The sequence below is a fragment of the Carcharhinus amblyrhynchos genome, chromosome 6 (assembly GCF_965287045.1).
Source record: "Carcharhinus amblyrhynchos chromosome 6, sCarAmb.v2.hapA, whole genome shotgun sequence".
Classification (NCBI taxonomy): Eukaryota; Metazoa; Chordata; class Chondrichthyes; order Carcharhiniformes; family Carcharhinidae; genus Carcharhinus; species Carcharhinus amblyrhynchos.
In genome coordinates, this window is record NC_137329.1 from 111,509,849 (window position 1) to 111,535,828 (window position 25,980).

A 25,980-nucleotide genomic window follows, 5' to 3' on the forward strand; every position below is an offset into this window, starting at 1 on the left:
ATGCAAGGATACCAAAAAAGATCAGTGTGCTGGGAATGTGGCCATGTTACTCTCTCAACCAATGGAGTTTAAAGTTTATAAGTTTTAGGCCAGAGTTTTATTGCCTTGCCCACCACCAGAATTGGAGTGGGCGAGGGGTGGACCATGGGAAGGTCTGTTAACCTTGGGTGGCATTTTACAGTTTCTTGAAACCACAGAAATCACAGAAATCCTACAGTGTAACCCTATGCATCCCGGGACACTAAGGGGCAAGTTAGCATGGCCAATCCCCCTAACCTACACATCTTTGGGCTGCGGGAGGAAACCAGAGCAGCTGGAGGAAACCCACGCAGACACTGGGAGAATGTGCAAACTCCACACAGGCAGTGGCCCAAGCCAGGAATCGAACCCAGGTCCCTGGAGCTCTGAGACAGCAGCGCTAAACATTGTACCAGCATGCCACCCTGAAACACCCTCATTTCAGGAGGAAAGAGTCTGTAAAATCCCAGCCTTAAAGTTTATTTATAAGTGTCACGAGTAGGCTTACATTAACACTGCAATGAAGTTACTGTGAAAATCCCCTGCGTGTAGGCCAATGGAGGTGGTCTGCACCAGTCTGGTACCAATAGCATGTCTCAGTCAAAATCAACCCTATTGTTATTCAGTTATAGTCTTGAGAAAATTAAAGGCCTATAAAGGCCTGAAAAGAACTATAGGAATTTAGAATGTGCAGATTATGCTGACTTCTGGGCTGGGGTTCCCCAGCCTCCTACACCTCACCACCACTCCAGCGAGAATAGGGCCAAATCTCCATTCACTGCAGCAGGATCGGAAAATCCCATCCATGGGCAAGGTTTGAGAATTCCAGCCCTGATCTTGTTGGAGTTTAGATTGACTCCAGGTAGTTTGATGGGTCTATATAACGTGCTGAGCACTAAGCGTATTCATCCAGATGGACTTCACTCTGAACAGTGGGAGCAGTAAATTAACCATAATTACTTTAAATCACATTCCAGAATCCCTTTTGGAAACCCACAGACTTCAACATCAAAAATCAATTAGTTATGCTAAATAGGAAATTATAGCATTTGTTCTCAAGGTTTCCTCAGCAGTTTTGGCACCGATGTTTAGAACAAAAAGAAATAGAATATTGTTGCATTTTTATGTAACTGTTTGATGATTGTATACCTGGAATAAATGAATTCATCAAAGTCAATGAATAGCTTCACCTGGAGGGGGGTGGGGCAGTGGTGTAGTGGTATTGTTTGCTGGACTAGTAATCTAGTAGACCCAGAATAATGCTCTAGGGACATGGGTTCAAATACCACCATGGCAGATGGTGACATTTGAATTGAATAAATAAAAGAATCTGGAATTAAAAGTCTAATGATGACCACAAAACCATTGTCAATCAACCTTTCATGTACTGTCAACTTGAGAAAAGATCTACTGGCACTGGGGCAGAGGCTGTGTGTGTGTGTGTCTTCACTCAGTTGATTACAGAGTTGGCTTATGAAGAGAGACTAAGTACATTGGAGCTATACTCATAGCAATTCAGAAGAATGAGGGGAGATCTTATAGAAACATATGAGATTAGGAAGGGAATAGATAAACTAGAAGCAGGAAGGTTGTTTCCAGGCAGGTGAAACTAGAACTAGGGGGCGTAGCCTTAAAAAAGGGGGAGCAAGTTTAGGACTGAGTTAACGAGAAACTTGTTCGCCCAAAGGGTTGTGAATCTGTGGGATTCCCAGTGAAACTGTTGAGGCTACCTCATTGAATGTTTTTTTAAGGCAAGGATGGATAACTTTTAAACAGTAAAGGAATTAAGGATTAGGGTGAACAGTGGATAAGTGGAGCTGAGTCCACCTATCAGCTCTGAATTTTGAATGGCAGAGCAGATGGCCTATTCCTGTTCCCAGTTCTCATGATCTAATAAAAACCTATCTGGTTCACTTTAGGGAAGGAAATCTGCCGTCCTTACCTACAAGTCTGGCCTACATATGACTCCAGATCCACAGCAATGTGAGGAATGGGCAATAAATGGTGGCCCAGCCCGCAACTCCCACATCCCATGAACGAATAAAGGAAAGAAGATGCAAATCTCCTATCACATCCTAATACCATTTCCGATAACAAAAAAGAGGAAAAAGAGAGATAGAAGGAAAGGACCAGGAAATAAACTATTTGCACACGCTGTGGCTAATGTCTTAACAAAGGAGCTATTTATTATAACATAAATGAGAACCAATGACTTCCTTGGAACAGCTGGAACTTGATATTATGTTTTGGTGTTCTGATCAGGAGATGGAATATAGTCCACTTGACAGGAACTGACATCAGCTAGCAAATGTGCCTCACTCTCTGTTCTCTACAGCACAATGTCACTACATTCACGACATTCATTTTGATTGTTCATCTTCTGGGAGTAAGCTCAACAAATTAGTGCAACAAGTGGGGCGTTTTTACATAACGAAGACCAAATAAACCTGTCCTGTGTGCAAGAGAAAGCCAACATCTCTCTCCGATTCAGAATGCATGATGTGGAGATGCCGGCATTGATCTGGGGTGGGCACAGTAAGGAGTCTCACAACACCAGGTTTATGTCCAACAGGTCTATTTGGAATCAGGAGCTTTCGGAGCGCTGCTCCTTCATCAGGTGAGTGGAGAAGTAGGCTTCACAAACACGGCATTTATAGACAAGGACACAACTGCAAGATAACAGTTGGAATGTGAGTCTTTTGAGGTGATCAAGTCTTTACAGATGCAGACAGTGCGAGTGGAGAGAGGGATAATTACAGGTTCGAGAGGTGTGAATTTTCTCAAGCCAGGACAGTTAATAGAATTCAAACTCCAGCAGATATGACAGCACAATGCTTCAGAAGAGAATGCTATTTTTCCGTTTGGAAAATAGAGCACCCAAAATCCCAGCTGTTCCTATTGAGCTGGTTCTCGCTTTGCATTCTGGCACGGGTTGATAGATTAGTTTTCCCGTGAGATGGGCCAGGAGTTTTATTGTTGACAATTCTTAGTCCAACCGCAAATAAGACCACAAGACATAGGAGCAGAATTAGGCCACTCAGCCTATCAAGTCTGCCCTGCCATTCAATCATGGCTGATACTTTTCTCATTCCCAAAGTAGGATGATTGAAGCAAAGCAGTCCACCGCACCATGGGAAAATCTAATGATTCCCACAGTAAGAATGGTGCCTATTTGCTGTGCTTAATCTACTTGATCAGCAGTTGCGGAGAGTACAGGAAGGATCTGCAAACCATTCTACTACCTCTCTATCAATATAGTGTACTGAGGAATATAAGGTAAGAAAGATTGTAATAAAAACCGAAAATGCTGAAAATACTCTGGATGCCCCCTTCTGTGCTTAACTGGATATTTATGGGTGGCACGGTGGCACAGTGGTTAGCACAACTGCCTCACAGCGCCAAGGATCTGGCGCAGTCTCAATGGGCTGAATGGCCTCCATCTGCACTGTAGGAGTTCTATGACATGGAAACAAACAAGAACTCTTCAGCTGTCCAGATAAAGCTCAGCACAACATCAAGGGCTGAAGGGCCTGTACTGTACTGTACTGTTCTATGTTCTATATTCTATGTTCTAGCTGTCCTTTGAAGTGAGAGATATCAGTAGTGGGTGACACAGTGGTTAGCATTAACACAGCTCCAGAGACGTTGGGTCACTGTCTGTGTGGAGTCTGTATGTTCTCCCCGTGTCTACATGGGTTTCCTCCCAGTGTCTAAAGATGTGCAGGTTAGGTGCATTGACCATGCTCAATTACCCCTCAGTGAGCTGGGATGCACGGATTAGAGGGATTAGCAGGGTAAATATAAAGGGTTACAGGGATAGGACCTAGGTGGGATTGTTGTCAGTGCCAGCTCGATGGGCCTCATGGCCTCCTTCTGCCCTGTAGGGATTCTATGACTCTATGATTCCACTTGGCAGGTCAGGCAGCAGCTGAATAACTGGGGTTAGAATTGTATATTACTTAAGCAGATGTGTGTCCAACCCGAAATGGCATGAAATCATAGGAGAAGATGTTGGGTATGTGTCCCAACATCACTGTTGCTGCAACCTGGAATGGCTCTTCCTAGTGCAACTGAGAGACCAATGGCTTTGAAATAATCAATCAAATCAGCAAACGTTTTGGTTAATACGCTTGGCAAAGAAGGTGAGGAGCCCTTAACCGTTGCATAGGCCTTTTAGGACAGAATATGCACTAAACTCCTCTTTTAATTATTTTCTCCAGTTTGGCCTCAGTTTTTTTTTATTCATTTGTGGGACATGGGCATCACTGGCTGCTGGCATTTATGGCCCAATCCTAGTTGCCTTGGAGGGCAGTTGAGAGTCAACCACATTGCTGTGATTCTGGAGTCACGTGTTGGACAGACCAGGTAAGGAAGGCAGGTTTCTTTCCCTAAAGGACATTACTGAACAAGATGGATTTTATCCAACAATCAACAATGGTTTCACCGTCATCAGTAAATTCTTTATTTCCGATCTTTTTTTACTAAATTCAGATTCCACCATTTGCTGTGGCGGGATTCGAACACAGGTCCCCAGAACATTCACTCAGTTTCTGGATTAATAGTCTCATGATAATACCACAAGGCGATCACCTCCTTAGTTAATCCTTAACCACCCAGACCTCTGAAACTATGAATCAGAAACTCTGATAAAAGTGTACTCACAAAATTAATAGTCCCTTTTCATCTACTCTGCGGAGTCTGAGATAGGCACGCTCAACTGATTCTCTTGGCAGTCTTGTGGCACAGTGGGTTAGTATCCCCGCCTCCGAGTCAGAAGCTCCGGGTTCAAGTCCCACAACTGGGCTTGATGGCCAAGGAAGGTGCATTCATAACACAACCAAACAGGTTGAGTGTGTCAACCTGTATATGCTTCCAAACACTCCATTGGCTGGGGGGTAAGAGCAGGAGAACTCCTAGTCAGCCAATCTCCATGTGGAGTTGCTCAAGCTATAAGCCCCGGGAATGGAATGCTAGCTATGGAAACTGTAATAACTCCATGGAGGCGAAAATCCCGACACCAAGTTACTTTATTTACACCACGCATCCGTACACAGCCAGCTCTCCAGTTGCCACCCTGCTGAATGCAGGCCGAGAGTCTGACAGACCTGCTTTAAATAGGTTCCCTGATTTAACCATCAATTAAGACTCGTCAGGCATCTCTTTTGACACCAAACCAAATAAACAAACTCAAATTAACTTGGGGACAAATTAAAAGGGGCAGCTCCCCAAAAGGAAGATGGGAACAACCCGAACAAAAAACAAAGTCTAAAGGAAACTTAAAATATCAAATCAAAAGGTGATTGTCAGAGTAAGATCATCAGGTAGTTCATACTCTAGCAAGCCAACTTCATTAGCCCGGCTGAAGTCATCACAGAACCAGACAAAAGTCTGCCTCAGTACACCAGTAGGAGTGGGGAGAATGGAAGTGAATGATTTGACTTGTATTTGGCTGCTGGAAGAAGAAGAAATGGAGTGAGGCTGATTCGCAGAAGCCAAACTATTTTGTTGGAATTTGGCATAATCAGGTTTCAATGGCGAGTTGTCCTTTAACTCAGGGTCTGGGAATTTGTTACTCACATAATACGCAACGTGAATGATTTCCTGATCTCTGTGTGTTCAGGCGATCAGCATTATAGGCACACCCACTGCATCTGCATCTGGGATCAGACTTGCATTTGGGGGCATCGGCCTGAAAGGCAAGGAGCAGCTGGACAAGCTGGGGAAAGGTATGGGATGGCTAAAGGGAGATATGGAACCAAAAGGGGGAATGGAACTGCAACCTTACAGGGGACCGAGTATAGGCATCACACAGCAAACATTAGTGGGACAAGCCAATGGACAGTCTCAATCAGTAGATACAGCTATGGCCTTAGACAGATTGCTGGCAAAAAGACTCATCAGCGTAAGAATAATCGACACATATATCAATGGAGTAGAATTGAAGTCCTTCGGAAAAACATAGCGGTTAGTTACACGTAAATCGACTGCATAAATTCACAACTGTAAAAGCTGCAGTCTTATTCTGTAACATTCTGCTCAGAAACAGCATCAGATTTCATAAGGTCATCTCGCACTTCTGGCATTTCTAACAAAGCACAGCAACATTTTACAGCCAGTAATCAGTAAGATGAGCTCTCTTGCGATTTATATCCCAGTTCTGACGACCATCTCTCTGTAAAGGAATTTTACCAAGGCCGCACTCATTATCTGCCTGAACTTCATCATTCGCCTTTCTGAATATCCTTGGGCTGGACAATTTACTGCAAAGGTCAAAATGCATCTGACTCACTTGCTGACCTTAAAACAAATGGAGATGCAACAAGTGCAGCTCCTGGGAACTGGCCCTTAGAAACAATAATTTTATGAATGTGAATAATGAATGTTTTAGTGAGCTACACAGGGACAGAACAAAAGACCACGGACAGAATTCTTCGGCTGTTCACACCACCAGGATTCTCCAGTCCCGCCGGCAGTGCACCCCTGCCCACGGGTTTGCCACCAGCGGCGGGGTGTCGTCAATGGGAATTTCCATAGACAGCAGTGGAACCAGAGAATCCCGCCATTAGCAAACAATATGCCACCTCCTATCACTGAGAAACACTCGGCTGAAGAGGATCCCACCCATGTATTCTGGGAAATGGCGATCAAATTGGCACTCTGCTCTTCTCTCTTCACATTAAGATGGACCTCCACATTCTGGCTCAGCCCTCCCAACTAGGCCTCCCAACCAGGCCTCCCAACCTGGCCTCCCAGCCAGGCCTCCCAACCAGGCCTCAAAATCAGGCCTCCCAACCTGGCCTCCTCAGAAATGCAAATTATGCCTGTATTCCATAGGACAGAGTTTTCAGGGGAGGGGCCAAGCCACATCCCTTTTTACAGATATTTGGGTAAGTCTTGCTCTCGAGGGAGTGTTGTCTGATTCCAGGATGACGGGACTGGTGTATGAGGAGAGATTGACTCAGTTAGGATTGTTTTTGCTGGAGTTCAGATGAATAAAGGGGGATCTCGTAGAGACTTATAAAATTCTAACAGGATTAGACAGGGTAGATGCAGAAAGGATGTTCCCGATGATGGGGAAATCCAGAACCAGGGGTCACAGTCTGAGGATTCGTGGTAGACCATTTAGGACAGAGATGAGGAGACATTTCTTCGCCCAAAGAGTGGTGAGCCTGTGGAATTCATTACCACAGAAAGTAGTTGATACCAAAACTTTGAATGTATTCAAAAGGCAGCTGGATATAGCACTTGGGGTGAATGGGATCAAAGGTTAAGGGGAGAAAGCAGGATTAGGCTATTGAGTTGGACAATCAGCCATGATCATGATGAATGGTGAAGCAGGCCTGAAAGGCCAAATGGCCTCCTCCTGCTCCTATCTTCTATGTTTCTATGTTTCTTCATTCACTAATACATTGAAAAACTTTGGTACCTTTGAATAGCTTTTCAATTTTGTGCACGAATGACTGAGAGGGAGCTAAGTGGGTTGGTGGCATGACGATAGGGTAGTTGGGTGCCAACTGGGAAGGGTGGCAAATGACAGGTGGCAGAGTAGTGGGTGGCAGGGTGGGTAGGGTAGCAGGGTGGTGGGAGGCAGGGTGGTTGGTTTGTAAGGTGGCAGGGCAGTGAGGTTGCGTCAGGTCAGGTTGTGGGGGGGGTATTGGGGGCTGGAGGGGGGTCATCAGAAAGTCGACGTGCGTTATTGGTTGCTTGGAAATTCCAAGGAGCGATGGGGGATTGGAGGGTCAGGGGGATAAGAGAGTTGTGGGGGAGTCAGGAGATTGGGGGTGATGGGAGGGGGTCAGAGTGGAGTCGGAAGGTCGTGGGTGATGGGAGAGCCAAGAGGGGAGTTGGGGGTGGCAATGGGGAATTCAGGGGTGGGGGGGAATGCAGGGAGGGTTAGTTACCCAGGAGTTATATATGTAATTTTCCTGCCTCACTGCCCAGGTAAGTGAATTGGAACTTTCTAAAGTCCCTGACTCTCAGGTTGGAGATTATATTGGAGGATTCTGGATGCAATGGAATTTTCAATCAGAAGTTGAAATTTCCCAAGCAATTCCCACAGAGTCCTCATATTGGAAATTCTGAGGGTCGTCCAACACATCCTCCGAATGACAATAATCCGAAGAGTGGAAGATCTGGGCCCTCGTGAATAATTGGTAATGGTTGGTTGTATTTAAAGGGTGCACTCCATAATGCCAATCAGGCACTTAACTGGGCAGCCATAAGCCTTCCCCAGGGTCAAAGACCCCACAGGTGGATGCCCCACCTGCCAAGTGCCAAATGAAAATATCATGGCAAATAATGTAGGTGCCGCACACTGGCAGAGCGGTTAGCACTGCTGCCCTCACAGCGACGGGGACCCGGGTTTGATTCCCAGCTTGGGTCATTGTCAGTGCAGAGTCTGCAGGTTCTCCCCGTGTCTGCGTGGATTTCCTCTGGGTGTTCCCACAGTCTGAAAGACGTGCTGGTTAGGTGCATTGGCCATGTCAAATTCTCCCTTGGAGTATCCAAACAGGTGCCGGAGTGTGGCAACTAGGAGATTTTCACAGCGACTTTGTTGCAGTGTTGATGTAAGCCTATTTGTGACAAATAAATAAACTTAATAACGCAGGTTACCCATTCACTGTAAAATCTGTCCCTTTTTTAACAGCGAGTTGTTCCTGGCTGGCCTAAGCACAATGACCTTAGTAAAAAGTGGGATGATAATATTCTCTTGTTACCTGCTCCAGAGTGAATCATGCTGACTGCTAATGTAACTATTACTGAATATATTTAGCAGCAGAATGCTTTCAATTATTCAAGAATTAATAGAAAACCAGCCAAGAGACAATCGATGTAATAACGCACTGTGTTTGCAAGCTCATTGATTTGCTTTGGAAGTACATTTTCCCCCAGAGGGTAATTTCACCTCGAGCAGGAAAGCTATTAAATATGTAAACAAGCCCGCATAAAGTGTCCCACGGAGTCTGCAGATTACACTGCAGCTTAGAACGAAATCTCTGTACCTCACAAATGCTGGAGGCACACGAGAATCCCATTAATCTGCAGCATGAGGATGATCATCAACACTGTTCTCTGTGGGATACCCAAACCATAGTGCGGGGAATAAAAGCAAAAGAAATGCAATATGGTATGAACCGTTCTCGTTACTCCGAGAATCTCTCAGCAGCACAGATTCAGGGTCAACGCTTACTTAAAAAGTAAAAATTTATTTACTAGTCACAAGTAGACTTACATTCACACTGCAATGAAGTTACTGTGAAAATCCCCTAGTCGCCACACTCCGACGCCTGCTCAGGTACACTGAGGGTCAATTTAGCATGGCCAATGCACCTAACCAGCACATCTCTGTGGGAGGAAACCTGAGCACCCAGAGGAAACCCACGCAAACACGGGGAGAATGTAGCGGATCATCAAATGTGATACACTGGCATCAGAAAGAAAACAGAGCAAGACTTGTTTCTAGGACTGTGAGGATGTGTTTGAGAGTAAATGATAATCTATTTATTGATCTCGTACAGTAGTGTACCTGGCTAATCTGGGAACAAGATCACCTTCTTGCCAGCCTTTGATGGCACTGTGTTGCTGTTTGTCTCAGCTTTCCAGTTTCATATCTATCGTTCTCGGTACTTAGGCACAGTGGTGAGCAGTGCTGTTTCACAGTGCCAGGGACCTGGGTTTGAGTCCGGCCTTGGGTGATTGTGCAAACTTCACACAGACTTTCTCCCCGCCTGCGTAGGTTTCCTCCCACAGTTCAAAGATGTGCACGTTAGGTGGATTGGCCGTGCTAAATTGCCCCTTGGTGTCCAAAGATGTGTAGTTTAGGTGGGTTAGCCAGGGTAAATGAACTGCCAACACTCATCCTCATCCTCACCTTGCTGCCCTCTCACTCCAGTGCTTCCCAGTGCCCTCCACAGACATCATCCTTCCCTGTTACCCACCTCATTACAGTCCCTTAGATCCCACATCAAGACCTGCAGGGAAGAGTGAGGGAGCTGGAGAGCATCCTTCCCAAAGTTCTCCTCTTCATTCCTATGTGTTGGGTCCCTTCATTCACTTGAATAGACGAGGGGACAGCACTGATACGAGTTTTAAAATGGTTTTCTTTTATTGAATTTAAAATATTAACATGACAGAAGCGAAAAGAAAAGGTGAATTTGGAGTCTGGTTTTTAATGCCAGCCCCTGTACTGAATGGATCTCAAAAACAAACTGAACAGACACACACTGCAACCAAAACATACTTCAACCTTTATCTCGACACTGAAAGTGTTTTTTTGCAGGTTGTCTCCGAGTTAGAAAAACAATCCTTGCAGCCACGGTTATGCTGCTGTTTGCCTGCATTGCGTACCCTTCAGGAATGCAGTCAATTCCTAGCTAACCTTTGGCCTTCTGATTTGACATGTAGTCAAGTTAGCAGTCGATTTTTCAGCTTAGCAGAGTTAGATAACCCCTAAACGTAATTGTGCGTAGGCAGAGATATCTTAAAATGAAGTTTTTGCATAGCCTGAAGCAAAAGGACAAAGCATACACAGGAGCTCTCACTGTGCTTACTGCAGGCTTAGAAATGTCCTCCTGAGCTGTTGCTAACTCTCTGCGTTCTCTCCTTGTAGGAGGAGAGAGTGCACAATGCCAGGGATAGGCAGAGACCCAGGACTTGTTTCCCCTGAAATAAGTATCTTGAAAGCCATTGGCAGTGCCTGGTCCAGCGGGAAGGAACTCCTGACCTTTGTAGCTGCAAATGCCCACAACAACCTGAGCCTCCTAAAGCACTGGGACTCAGACATGTCCAGAGCTGATCATCTTCCTGCAGACCCTGAGTTGGGGGTATGGCATGTCCATCCTCTCTGCCCTATGAGACTGTGTGGGGCTGAGAGAAAGGCCTCAGTGGCTGCTTTTGCCCTTCCTGCTGCTCTCGGTATTGGTGTTGCTGCTTTCCTACTCTTCATCAGGTTTAAGTTCATTTAATTATGTCACGAGTAGGCTTACATTAACACTGCAATGAAGTCATTGTGAAAATCGCCACACTCTGGCGCCTATTCGGCTGCACTGAGGGAGAATCGAGCATGGCCAATGCACCTAACCAGCACGTCTTTCAGACAGTGGGAGGAAACCCACACAGACACAGGGAGAATGTGAAGGCTCCACACAGCCATTGATCCAAGCCGGGAATCGAACCCAGGTCCCTGGCACTGTGAGGCAGCAGTGCTAACCACTGTGTGGCATCCAGAGGTGTGAGGTCGAACTAAATAAGCTGCCCCCAAACCATACTGAAGGCTAAAAGCAGGGAAGAGCAAATCCAGTGAACAAGTAGTTGACCGTCACCTGAAGCACTGCCTGAGAAGGTAGTGCTCTGAGCAACAACCTCTCACCTGGCCAAGACGGCAGCTCTTCTCTTTCAATGCTTAAAGGCCTCCTAGCCAGTCTTATTCATGAAAGAAGCATTCATAGCTGTGCACTCGCCACAGTGAACCTGATGTGTTGTTGGCAGCTCAGGAAACAGGTCGACTGTCCGTTGAACCTAAATTGTTGCTTCAAACACAACTTTAATGAGCTTGTGAATACTTTAACAACTTGCCCGACAGTTGTATGGGGTGCTCCCTGTTCCCATTTCAAAGCTGCCCAGGTAGAACCTGGGAGAGTGCAAGTTGATGTCAGGACCTAACCTAACTCTGAGCGAATTCAACTCCCTGCACACAACTACACCCACCTCCCCTTGCCTGGGAAAGACCCCACCACTATTTATTCATACATTTCGGATTGTGTTCTGATAGATCAGAGAGGTTTACAGCATGGAAACAGGCCCTTAGGCCCAACATGTCCACGCCGCCCTTTAGTTTTTACTACTAAGTTAGTCCCAAATGCCCGCGTTTGGCAATTGATAGAGTTTGAATGTAACTGTCGAATGTTTTTCAGGGAACACCAGCCAGAATTTTCTGCTCCTATCTGCGTCAGGTGGATTCAGTAGAGGGAGCAGAAATTATTGTGAGGGGGTCGAAGTTATGTTTCAGGACCAGGGAGCGATTGTCCCCTCCCATCACCCAACCTTCCCCATCAGCGAAAGGCCACAATTCCCAACAGGTACTGTAGGAAACCCCCATATTATAATAAATTAACATCTAATTAGCAGGCCCGTACACTGCGATCATCCCCGCTCCTCAAAATATCCATCCATCGTGGCGTGACATCAGAATGGCATGAAGCACGATTGCTCCTGTAAGGCCACCACCTAGCACGCAATCCTGCCATAGAATCCCTACTGTGCAGAAGAGGCCATTCAGCCCATCGAGTCTGCACTGACACTCTGACTGAGTACCTTGCCCAGGCCCTCTCTTCCAGCCCTACCCCTGTAATCCCACACATTTCCCATGGATAATTCATCCAACCTGAACATCTTGGGTCATTCATGGGCAATTTGGCATGGCTGATCCACCTAATCTGCACACCTTTAGGTTGTGGGAGGAAACCTACGCAGACACGGGGAGAATGTGCAAACTCCACACAGACAGTGACTCAAAGCCGGAATCGAACCCGGGTTTTTGGAGATGTGAGGTAGCATTGCTAACCACTGTGCCGCCCCTGGGGAGCTTGGAGGTGAGTGCAGCCCTCGAGGGGAGAGGGTAGTGCCTGGATAATGCAGGAGTAGTGCCAGCTTGATGCCAGGGTGGGGGATTCCAGGATAGCATGAGGGCAGTGGGGGAGAGAGGGGGTAGGTGCCAGAGGATGAACCTGGGTGAAGATTATCTCCTGGTTTTCTAGCTGCGAACTGGGGCGGTCCTTAAAGATGGCACGTGGATTACTGAGTGCCTGATTTAATGGTGGAACAGGCCAATCAGAGGTCAATGCTACGCCATGGAACCTGTCAGTGGCTGCAAATTTTCCTTTCTAAGTCCTGGAGCATATGGCAGAGAAAGCCACCATTACTGTTGGTGTAACCTGGACACCTATTTTCCCACCTGACGCCAAGCTTTGCCAATATCGGAAAAAAATCCTGGCCACCATTTCATATTTATAGCAGTCAACATTTGACGGCACTGACCACTGACTTCACTGCGCCTTGTTCATTCTATCACACACCGCCATCTTTAGTCTATTATTCAAGATAATAGGCGGGATTTTACAGCCTCACTTGGGCAAGACCAGAAATTCCCACCCGAGGTTGATGGAGATTTCTGTTGTTGGACCCTCGCTTCTGCTGAGGAGGTTGAGTTCCAGCCAATATTAAAATGTTTTGCAAAGTTTCCAAAATAAATACAGTTTAATCCAATATTCACACTTCGCGAGCCAAAATGCTGGAATCCACGGAATAGATTGTTCCAATATGTTCCAGGAACTGTGTGTGTAGCAAAGAAAAGCACCCAAACAGACGACAATGCAGTTAACTGGCAGGTACAATGACCTTGGAATTTGCTCTAATTGCTATGCCCCAAACTAATAATCAAACTAAACAAATGAAGAGGTGGCAAATAACATGAGTCTATTTGTAGTGCTTAATCACACACATGAACATTCAAAACGTTTGACCAACATTTATTATTTTAACTGTATGGTGTTGTGCCATTTGCAAATGAAAAGCGAGGTTGATACCTCAAAATGAGACCCAGCTGACCTACATACTTCTTCAAGAAGCCTGTACACACTTTGGCGAGGCAATGGCCTAATGGTATTATTTTGGTTCATCCAAAAATTCAGCTAATGTTGTGGGGACCCAGGTTCAAATCCCACCACAGCAGATGGTGGAATCTGAATGTAATAAAAAAGTACCTGGAATTAAGAATTCACTGATAACCATTGGCGATTGTCTGAAAAACCTATCTGGTTCACGAATGCCCTTTAGGGAAGGAAATCTGCCATCCTTACCTGCTCTGGCTTACATGTGACTCCAGAGTCATAGCAATGTGTGGTTAACTCTCGTCTGACCTCAGTCAACTCAGGATGGGCAATAAAAGCTGGTCCAGCCAGTGACACCCATGTCCCAAAACTGCATTCATAAAGGCTGGATGTACCAAGAGCAATATCAAAATCCCAGTATCTAATTATTTATTCTGATGTTTTTGCAAGAGGAATTAATTTAACAGTTTATGCACTGCCTGCTTCAGCATTTTAGTACATTATTAGATTGTACTTCAATACCTAGAACAGACAGCTGTGATATTGTTATATTACTCTTGAAGTGCTAGGAGCTAACTGTTATGGGAATATCCATCCAGGATGACACACTTTAGTGATGCACTCCAGACAGATGTATCAGCCCACCAGCCACATGGAGAGCATTGGAAAATACATCTGATCAATCTTCAGCATCTGGAGTCAAAAAGTGTGAGAATTTTGAGTTTCTGGGAAGAATAGGACGAAACATGTTGGAAGCGATTTTTCGCCCTGTTGCGCTGCTCGAGGTAGTACAGTGGGCTGGGAAATGTGAGCAGGAGGGCTGTATCATGACTCACGACCACTTCCAGCCAATCATGTCTTTCCCATGCCATTTTTTATGCCATAAAAATCAGCCTCGCCCTTGGGAAACAGTGCGAGGCTGATCGCAATATTTAAATTCAAATTTGAATCTCATGGGATGGTATCGTTTAGGCCCACTATTGCTTCCCACCAGCGGGGATTGAAGCTGGTCCCATCAACGAGAACCAGGCATTATGGCCTCATTGGTGGGGGCAGAAGCCATTGAGAACCCCCTCCCCAGGTGGTCGGGGGCAAAGGAAGTGCCTCATGGGCAGTGTCAGCATAGCACTCTGGCAGTGACAGCCTGGCACACTGGCACTGCCCATTGGGCACCCTGGAACCACCCACTGGGCACCAGACAGTGCCAAGGAAATGGGACCTGAGGGGGGAGGGGGTTGAGGCCTTCCAGACAATGGAGGGGTGACAATGCATATGCTGATGTTGGAATCTCGGGAGGGATTAGGCCTGAATCCCCCGATGGACTCTGTGAAGCACAGAGTGCTGGAAATTCAACTAACTAATTACACCCAAAAAATGGAAAGGACAATCACCCGTTTTCCCACCTGTGCGGCACTTCATTTTTTGGGGGGGGGGAAATCGCTCCCGCTGTCTATGAGTAAGGATCGAACATTTTACCTCCATATCTCTCTGGGAGAAAACTGATAAAGGTGGATGACATCAATCACTCAAGCATGTCTACAAGAAGAATCTGTGTAGAGCGCGAGCAAGACTTCAGAGATTATTCTCCAGGCTTTGGAGTTACGATTTCACTCTGAAGTATAAGCCAGAAAGTGAAATGGGAGTAGCAGATAAGCCGGGTGGAATTTTTCCTGCATTTGGCGAAGAGCGATAATGGATGAGAAAAACAGGTTGAAGCCATCAGTGCCAAAGGTGGTTTTCTCCGCCATATTGTTGTGAACCTGGAAAAAAAAGTGGCCAGGTACAGGTTTCACAGCCCCGCACTGGCAGAGCGGGCACTGATCGAGCCTACCCTGACAACAACTTCATTTGGTAAAGATCGGCACATCATTTTTAAAGGCTGCCCTAGTTCATAGAAATCACATTAAATTATATAAAAGCATGTTCCTTCCACTGAACGTCGGAATTCCCGCTACGTTAGTGACAGGGTAAAGTGGGATCAAAGTGCATGAGGAGTTTCTGACTTACGTAACACTGCTTTGGCTTGCCTGAAGGTGTCACTGCATTGACCTGACCTCTTCCATGTGTGGTTCTGGCATAAGGAGTTATGTAATGAATCATAGAGTCTACAGTGCAGAAGAAGGCCATTTGGCCCATTGAGCCTGCACCGATAGCAATCCCACCCAGGTCCCATCCCTGTAACCATATTTACAGTCCTAATCCCTCTGACACTAAGGGTCAATTTAGCATGGCCAATCAACCTAACCCACATATCTTTAGACTGTGGGAGGAAACCGGAGCACCCGGACGAAACCCACGCAGACACGAGGAGAATTTACAACCTCTACACAGACAATAACCCAAGGCTGGAATTGAACCCAGGCCCCTGGCGCTGTGAGATGGTTTCAGATTGTTGTCAAATTTGGGACAAATCTTCCATAATAATTCAACAATTCCAGGATGGAATTTGAGATTTTCCTATAAGGTGGAAGATCTAGGTATAAAGATCCATCACCTAGAGAACATAATAGGAACATGGGAATTAAGAGTGGGAGTAAGCAATTCAGCCATTCGAGCTTGCTCCGCTATTTAACATTATCCAGGTCTCAATTCCACTTTCCTGCCTGTTCCCCATAGCCCTTTATTCTGCTTTTCATCAGAAACATATCCATCTCTTTCTTGAATCTGTTGATGTTTTTGCTTCCACTGCACTGCGCAAGTCCAAAGATGTGTGGGTTAGGTTGATTGGCCATGCTAAAATTGCCCCTTAGTTTCCTGAGATGCGTAGGTTACAGGGATTAGTGGGTAAATGTGTAGGGATATGGGGGTAGGGCCTGGTTGGGATTGTGGTTGGTGCAGACTCAATGGGCCAGATGGCCTTTTTGTACGATAGGGTTTCTATGACTCGGTGATTCTATGCACTCTGGGGCAATGAGTTCCACGGATCCACAACCCTCTGAGAGAAGTTGTTTCCCCTCATCTCAGTTTTGAACCTACCTCCTGTCACTCTATGGGCGGGATTTTCCAGCCGCACTCGACCCAAGGCCAGGAAATCCAGACCGAGGTCAACGGACCTCTGCATGGTCTGTGTCCCGTCCGCTACGATTCCCATGGCGTGAGGGATGGGAAATTTTCTGCCCTTTATCTGTGACCTCTTGTTCAAGACTGTCCCACAAGGGGAACTGCTCTTCAACGTCCAACTTATCAAACCCTCTTTCGTCCTTTATGTATATGTAATAATGCCATCAAAACTGGGTCAAATTAGACATGAGGCCAGCAAAGATAAAAGAGTTACAGATGCTGTCTCAGCAAGTGATCTAGAGGTGGCCTAATAAAGATACAACAAGCAGTCTTATTGGTCTATCAGAGATAACATTTTATTCGAAGGTGATATTTTGTGAGCTGGATCCAGGGCAATCAAACTGAAAAATTGCAGAAGAATTTTTTTCAGAAGCTACATGAAGACCACATAGGATTGGGGAAGTGTACGCTCAGAGCCATATACTGGACAGGCATCCACACAGTCAAAGAAAGAATAGTGTCTAATGCAAAGTATCCCAAAAGCACAGAAAGTGGAGATGAACACTACTGAAGTTCCACCTAGACTGTGGCACACTGTGGGAATCAATTTATTTACCCACAAGCAAGAATGCATTTCATCACCCTATTATGGAAAGGATATTATTGAACTAGAAAGAGTGCAGGAAAGATTTACATTGCATTAGAAACCACTCTTTCTATGTCTATGAGGATGCCTGTCCAGTATATGGCTCTGAGCATACACTTCTCCACTCCCATATGGCCTTCACGTAGCTTCTGAAGAAATTCTTCTGCATTTTTTTTAGTATGATTATCCTGGATCCAGCTCACAAAATATCACCTTTGAGTAAAATGTTATCTCTGATAGACCAATAAAACTGCTTGCTGTATCTTTACCAGGCTATCTCTGGATCACTTGCAATTGGGATTTGGTGGTTTGAGTTATAAGGGGAGGCTGGATAGACTGGGACTCTTTTCCCCTGGAGTGTAGGAGGCTTAGGAGTGATTTTATAGATGTCTATAAAATAATGAGGGGCACGGATAAGGTAGATAGTATCTTTCCTCAAAAGTAGGGGAGTGTAAAACTAGAGAGCATAGGTTTAAGGTGAGAGGAGAGAGATACAAAAGGGTCCAGAGGGGCATTTTTTCACTCAGAGGGTGGTGAGTGTCTGGAACAAGCTGCCAGAGGCAGTAGTAGAGGTGGGTACAATTTTGTCTTTTGAAAAGCATTTGGACATTTACATCAGTAAGATGGATGTAGAAAGATATGGGCCAAACGTGGGCAATTGGGCCTAGCTTAGTGGTAAAAACTGGGCGGCATGGACAAGTTGGGACAAAGAGCCTATTTCCATGCTGTAAACCTCTATGACTCTATGAATAGTACCTCACAGTTGCATACTACTACTCAAAGTTCCTTTTCATCCGCAAGGCAAATGAAATTTGAGAGTTACAATCTCAGCAGTGTGATGTCTGTTCACTGAATAAGGGATTCATGAAGAAATTATATGTACAGTGGAATTCAATTCACCTCCAAAGAACTGAAGAGATTTGCTGAACAATTTGCGTTCAACATCAGCACCACATCAGCACATTACCCAGGAGGAAACAGGTTTATGACAGTCCTGACTGCCAAGAGAACTCCTCACAAACTGCCAACAGACAAAGGAAGATCCCAACCTTGTCTTATTATTACCATGACTTACACCTTTGGAGACAGACATGAAACCATCTACACAGCTGGTGAATGAAGAAAGACAACTCTGCCAAACAAAGCGCTTGTTCCACTGACCAGGAGGAAATAAAACAACTCAGTAACGCGTAGCTAAGAGGTCACTATCCTGCCAACCGTGACAAATCCCTGCCCGAGATATTGAAAGGGCAAATTGGACATTTACAGGATCCAATCAGGAAAACCTCAAAGTCAACAAAAGTTGTCATTGAAGCCGAGATTACAAGGTCAGAGATTATTGAGACCGAAATCGGTAAGCAAATGAGAAGGAACAAGAGTTCATACTCAATCTGTACCTGAGTTGGAAAAGCAAAAAGAAATCATCAACAAGTCCAGCAGCATCACCAACAAGCGACGAAACATCAACAACATCATCAGCAAGTGACACAACAATAGCGACATCAAGCATAAGTCCAACAACAGGAACAACACGCACAACATTACCTGTGCAGTGTACTGAGAGCACTGAGTGCCAAACTTATAAAATGAAAGCACATCATCAACACCTTACAAAAGGAAACAAGCTGTAACAGGCTGCAATAATGTCCAGTTCAATTATAAAATTCGATAACGTTAGCATTTATTGCAAAGGGACTAAGTATAAAAGTAGAGAAGTGCTGTTGCAATTGTATAGGGTGTTGGTGAGACCACATCTGGAGTATTGTGCCCAGTTTTGATCTCCTTATTTGAGGAAGGGTATGGTGGCATAGGAGGCAGTTCAGAGGAGGTTCACCAGATTGATTCCGGGGATGAAAGCATTGATGTATGAGGAGAGATTAAACAGTTTGGACTTGCACTCACTGCAGTTTGGAAGGATGAGGGGGGATCTGATCAAGGTATATACAGGTATAGGTTGAGAGGTGGTAGATTTAAAACAGAGATGAGGAGGAACTGCTTCTCGCAGAGGGTGGTGAATTTGTGGAACTCGCTGCATGGTGGAGTCTGAACCATTAAATGGTTTCAAGAAGGAGATAGATGTAATTCTGATTTTTAAAAAAAAGGGTTAAAGGGAGATGGGGAACAAATAGGGAGATGGATTTGAGACCAGGCAGAGATCAGCCATGATCTGATTGAATGGCAGGGCAGGTTCAAAGGGAGGAATTGCCTATTACTGCTCCTAATTCCTACATTCCTATGATAGTTGATCTTCTTTGATTAGACATAAAGAAATTAATGTTTGGAACAGACATGTAGATCTCGAGGCACTATATTTGTTTTAAAGAAAGGGGGTCATTATAGTGTTATATTATTCAGAAACAGCTTGGAGCTAATTGTAGAATATACACCCACGATGCCATATTTTATTGCTGCACTGCAGACAGGTGCTGAGCGATAATGTATCAGCCCACCAGCCACTCAGCGAACAGAGACAAATATATTCGATAAAGCTCCAGCATTTTCCTCTAAAAGTCTGATTGTTTTGAGATCCTGGGAACTAAAAGATATAACAGTGCCTCCTAATTCAAAAGCTCTTCTTTAGCTGCAAAGCACTTTGGAACCTTCTGAGATTGGGAAAGGTGCTATCTGAATTACAATTTCTTTTAAGTTTATTTATTAGTGTCACTAGTAGGCTTAAATTAGCACCGCAAAGAAGTCACTAGTCACTACAATCGGGTACACTGGGGGAAAGTTTAGAATGGCCAATGCATCTAACCAGCCTGCCTTTCGGACCGTGGGAGGAAACCTGGAGAAACCCACACAGACGTCGGGAGAACAGGCAGACTGTACACAGAGAATGACCCAAGCTGGGATTCAAATCCAGATCCCTGGCGCTGCGAGGCAGCAGTGCTAACCATTGTGCCACCGTGCTGCCCGTTTCTTGTTGATAATTCCTACTTCCTGAGCTCTCGTCCTTTCTACTTTCCACTGCTCACTGCTTCCCATTTTGCATTTCTTGGTCTTTCATTGCTCTTACTTCCTACTCTCTTCCTTCGCTCCTCAATTATTTCACATCTCATTGTGTGCTTTTATTTCTGGATCTCTTCACCCAGTTTGCTCTTCTCCACTTCTTACTTTCCAATTTCAGTTCACAATCCCTGATTCGTCTCCACTTCTTTCTCCCTGTTTACGATCCTCGATCTCTCGTCATCTTTTTCCACCCTCTCTTCCCCTTTTCTTTCACTTCTCCCTCAAATAATGGAAGGGGGACTTAGTGGTAGGGGATGGGGATATGGCTGAGGTCTTGAATAACTTTTTTGTTTCGGTCTTCACGGAGGAGGACGTGAATAATTTGCCGGGTGTTAGAGATGGAAAGGTGGTCGGACTGGAGGGTCTCGATGACATTACTGTTACTAGAGAGGTGGGGCTCGACAGACAGGAGGGGCTGATTGTGGACAAGTCCCCAGGACCGGATGGAATGCATCCGAGGGTCCTGAAAGAAATGGCGGAGGTGATAGTGGATGCCTTGGTGGTTATTTTCCAGACGTCACTGGATTCCGGGGAAGTGCCGGAAGATTGGAAAGCGGCTAATGTTACGCTGTTGTTTCAGAAGGGTGCCAGGCAAAAGGCGGGGAATTATAGGCCTGTTAGTTTAACGTCTGTTGTAGGTAAAATGTTAGAATCCGTCATCAAGGAGGAAATAACGAGGCATCTTGAGGGGAACTGCTTGATAGAGCAGACGCAGCACGGTTTCCTTAAAGGGAAGTCGTGTCTGACAAATTTACTGGAGTTCTATGAGGATGTGTCTAGAGCGGTGGATAGAGGAGAGCCGGTGGATGTGGTCTTTCTGGATTTTCAGAAGGCGTTTGACAAGGTACCTCACAAGAGGTTATTACAGACGGTCAGGGGGCATGGAGTTGGGGGTAGGGTGTTAGCGTGGATAGAGGACTGGTTGTCAAATAGGAGGCAGAGAGTGGGGGTCAATGGGTGCTATTCGGATTGGCGGATGGTGACTAGTGGAGTGCCCCAGGGGTCGGTGCTGGGGCCTCAGCTATTTACCATTTATATAGATGATCTGAAGGAGGGAACCAAGTGTAGGGTGTCAAAATTTGCTGATGACACCAAAATTGGTGGAAAGGCAAATTGTGCGGAGGGTGGGGAGAGTCTACAGAAGGATCTAGATAGGCTGGGCGAATGGGCCAGGAAATGGCAAATGGAATTTAATGTTGGCAAGTGCGAGATGGTCCACTTTGGTAGGAATAATGGTAGGAAGGATTATTACTTACGTGGAGAAAAACTGCAGCAGGCGACGGTACAGAGGGACCTCGGGGTCCTTGTGCATGAGTCACAAAAACCCAGCTTGCAGGTGCAGCAGGTGGTCAGGAAGGCGAATGGGATGCTGGCCTTCATCGCGAGGGGGATTGAATATAAAAGTAGGGAGGTCTTGCTGCGGCTGTATAGGGCATTGGTGAGGCCGCAGCTGGAGTACTGTGTGCAGTTTTGGGCGCCGTACTTACGCAAGGATATTTTGGCCTTGGAGGGAGTGCAGAGGAGGTTTACTAGGCTGATGCCGGAGTTGAGGGGGTTGAGCTATGAGGAGAGGCTGAATAGATTAGGCTTGTACTCGTTAGAGTTTAGAAGAATGAGGGGAGATCTCATTGAGACGTATAAGATGATGAATGGGATGGATAGGATAGAGGTGGAGAGACTCTTCCCGCTCAGAAAGGATAGTAGGACTAGGGGGCATAGCCTCAAGATAAAGGGGGGGCGGTTTAGAACGGAGTTGAGGAGGAACTTATTCACTCAAAGGGTGGTGAATCTCTGGAATTCTCTGCCCGTTGAAGTGATGGAGGCTGCCTCGCTAAATATTTTTAAGACGCGGGTTGATGGGTTTTTGTTGAGAGAGGGGATTAAGGGTTATGGGGAGAGGGCGGGAATGTGGAACTGAGCCACGACAGATCAGCCATGATCTTATTGAATGGCAGGGCAGGCTCGAAGGGCTAGTTGGCCTACTCCTGCTCCTATTTCTTATGTTCTTATTATAGCGACAATGTGATTTCCCAAGACTAATAAAAGTGTAACATTCCTCCCCTGGCTTTCAAGAGTAAAAAGAAGTAACATATTACAAAAGACACAAGCATTGAAGATCTCCATAGCAAAAATACACAAATTTCCCAAAACAAATACAAGAAGTGAGGCCAGCCATCTATAGATTCATAAGATCTGTCAGAGAATAAATTGTTGGAGCTTCATTCTCTTGTCAGAAGAAAACTATTCTGGGCACTGGAAAGACTGGAGATTTGTACATCATCACAATGACACAACGTATAAGTGCCTTCATAACGTTTGTGTGATATATTTATACATTTCACTCAGACTTGCATCACCAAAGATGAAAAAATATTTACTGGGGGCTTTTAGTGGAAGACAGAGAGGCTTTTAAAAGACACACAGTATATTCGACTAACTTTAATGTTGCAAATGTTTAATTGTGCAACTTACCTAATTTTGGTAGGGAGTAACTGACATTAAAGTAATCTTCATAAAATTCCAGCAATCTCTTTGTTATATTTAAAGCATAATCTCCAGATCCTCGTTGAATAGCGTCTGGCCTGGCATACAGTCTCACCTAAGAAGAAGAATATCCATTAGTAAAGTCATTCAGAATTTCAAGGATATTTGACCAAATGTCATTTTGATTTGATTTGATTTATTATTGTTGCATCGAAACAGAAATTAAAAGCAAGAGTAGGCCATTCAGCCCTTTGAGCCTGTTCTGCCATTCATTTTGATCATAGCTGTTCATCGAATTTAATATCCTGATCCCCCTTTCCTCCCATATCCTTTGATCCCATTAGCCCCAAGAGCTACATCTAATTTCTTCTTGAAATCAGACAATGTTTTGGCTTCAACTACTTTCTGTGGCAGTGAATTCCACACATTCGCCAACCTCTGGTGATAAATCTGTTAGTATATAGTGAAAAGTATTGTCTCTTGCTCACTATACAGGCAAAGCATACCGTACATAGAGTACGTAGGGAGAAGGAAAGGAGAGGGTGCAGAATATAATGTTACCGTCATAGCTAGGGTGTAGAGAAACATCAACTTATTATAAGGTAGGTCCATTCAAAAGTCTGATGGCATCAGGGAGGAAGCAGTTCTTGAGTCGATTAGTACATGATTTCACACTTTTATATCTTTTTCCAATGGAAGAAGGTGGAAGAGAGAATGTCTGGGGTGCGTCGGGCCCTCGATTATGCTGGCTGCTTTTCTACATGAAAGTATGCCTTATCCATCCATGCATAGACAGTGGCATAAATAGATCCAAACGTCATAAACCACTGCTACACAAATATCAAACATGCCTACTGCTCTATTGGCCGTCCACACTTTGATACATCCGATCACAAGACTGTGCTCCAGCTCCCAGCTCACAAGCAAAAACTGAAGTGGGAGAATCCGTCAAAGAAAGTCACGCAATGTTGGTCTGAGGAATTGGATGATCTCCTATGGGACTGCTTGGAGTCAGTGGACTGGTCAGTATTTAAAAACCCTGCGACCAGCCTGAACGAGTACACCACTACAGTAACTGACTTCATTTGTGCCAAAGAAGCAAATCTGTGTGTTCTCCAACCAGAAACCACGGATGAACAGGAATATCCACTGGTTGCTGAAGTCCAGGTTTGAGGCATTCAAGTCAGGTGACGCTGAACCATGCAAGAAATCCAGATATAATCTAAGAAGATCCATCAAAGATGCCAAAAGACAGTGCAGAACCAAGCTAGAGTCCCAGGCTAGGCACACAGACCCCTGCTGACTCTGGCAAGGTCTGTAAGACACAACAGGCTACAAAATAAAGGCATGTAAAATCACCTGCATGAATGCACGCCTCTCTGATGAGCTCAATGCATTCTACACCCATTTTGAGCAAGAGGTTAGTGAACGCATGCCTTCCACCCTGGAAGAGGTTAGATGAACCTCTAACTGGGGTCACCATTGCAGATGTTAAAGTAGCTTTCTCAAAGGTCAACCCACGGAAAGTGACTGGCCCAGATGGGGTACCCGGACATGCAGTCAGATCCTGCATGGATCAGCTGACGGGGATATTCATCATGAACCTCTCTTTACAACAATCTGAGATCCCTAACTGGTTCACGAAGACGACCATCATCCCGGTACCTAAGAAAAACCAAGCACTGTGCCTTAATGACTATCGGCCGGTGGCTCTGACATCCATCATTATGAAGTGCTTCGAAAGGCTAGTCATGACACCAATCAGTTCCAGCCTCCCGGACTACCTGGATCCACTACAGTTTGCCTCCCACTGCAACAGGCCTACAACAGACGCCATTTCCTTGGCCCTGCACTCAACCCTGGAACACCGGGATGACAAGGACAGCAGTGTCAGACTCCTATTTATTGTCTACAGCTCAGCCTTCAACACTATTATCCCCACGAAACTCATCCCCAAACGCAGTGGCCTGGGCCTCGGCACCTCCCTCTGCGATTGGCTCCTGAACTTTCTAATTCACAGAGCACAATCAGTAAGGATAGGCAACAACACTTCCCCCACAATCATCCTCAACATCGGTACCCCTCAAGGCCGTATTCTCAGCCTCCTTATACACCTATGACTATGTAGCCAAATTCCCCTCCAATTCGATTTTTAAGTTTGCTGACGACACCACCGTGGTGGGTCAGATCTCAAACAATGACGAGACAGAGTACAGGAGTGAGATAGAGAAGCTGGTGAACTGGTGCAGCAACAATAATCTCTCCCTCAATGTCAACAAAATGAAGGAGATTGTCATTGACTTCAGGAAGCGTAAAGGAGAACATGCCCCTGTCTGCATCAACGGGGACAAAGTAGAAAGGGTCGAGAGCTTCAAGTTTTTAGATGTCCAGATCACCAACAGCCTGTCCTGGTTCCCCCCATGCTGACATTATAGTTAAGAAAGCCCACCAATGATTCTACTTTCTCAGAAGATTAAGGAAATTTGGCATGTCAGCTACAACTCTCATCAACTTTTACCGATGCACCATAGAAAGCACTCTTTCTGGTTTTATCATAGCTTGGTATGCTTCCTGCTCTGCCCAAGACTGCAAGGAGCTACAAAAGGTCATGAGTGTAGCCCAATCCAGCATGCAAACCAGCCTCCTATCCATTGGCTCTGTCTACACATCACCCTGCCTTGGCAAAGCAGCCAGTACAATTAAGACCCACGCATCCCGGACATTCTCACTTCCACCTCCTTTCATCAGGAAAAAGATACAAAAATAGCTTCTTCCCCGCTGCTGTTAGACGTTTGAATGGACTTACCTTGCATTAAGTTGACCTTTCTCTACACCCTAGCTATGACTGTAGCACTACATTCTGCTCTCTCTCGTTTCCTTCTCTATGAACAGTATGCTTTGTCGGTAAGGCGGCAAGAAACAACACTTTTCACTGTATGCTAATACATGTGACAATAATAAATAAAAGCAATATTAAAATTTTGTTTATTAATGTCACCAGTAGACTTCCATTAACACTGCAATGAAGTTACCGTTAAAATCCGCTAGCCATCACATTCCAGCACCTGTTCTGGTACTCTGAGGGAGAATTCAGCACGGCCAACACACCTAACCAGCACATCTTTCAGATTGTGGGAGGAAACCGGAACAGCCAGAGGAAACCCACGCAGACATGGGGAGAACGGGCAGGCTCTGCACAGACCGTGATCCAAGCTG

General features: G+C 45.4%; 1 protein-coding gene across 2 annotated transcripts in view; it reads right to left on the reverse strand.

Annotated features, from left to right (window-relative positions):
- Positions 1-25,980, reverse strand: part of LOC145344548 (thyrotropin-releasing hormone-degrading ectoenzyme-like) — a 130,050-nt gene that overhangs the window by 63,469 nt on the left and 40,601 nt on the right. For both annotated transcript variants that reach the window (XM_080191744.1, XM_080191743.1), the window contains exon 4: positions 22,753-22,879. In XM_080191744.1, coding sequence (XP_080047870.1) covers positions 22,753-22,879 — 127 coding nt within the window. The remainder of the gene's footprint in view (positions 1-22,752; positions 22,880-25,980) is intronic.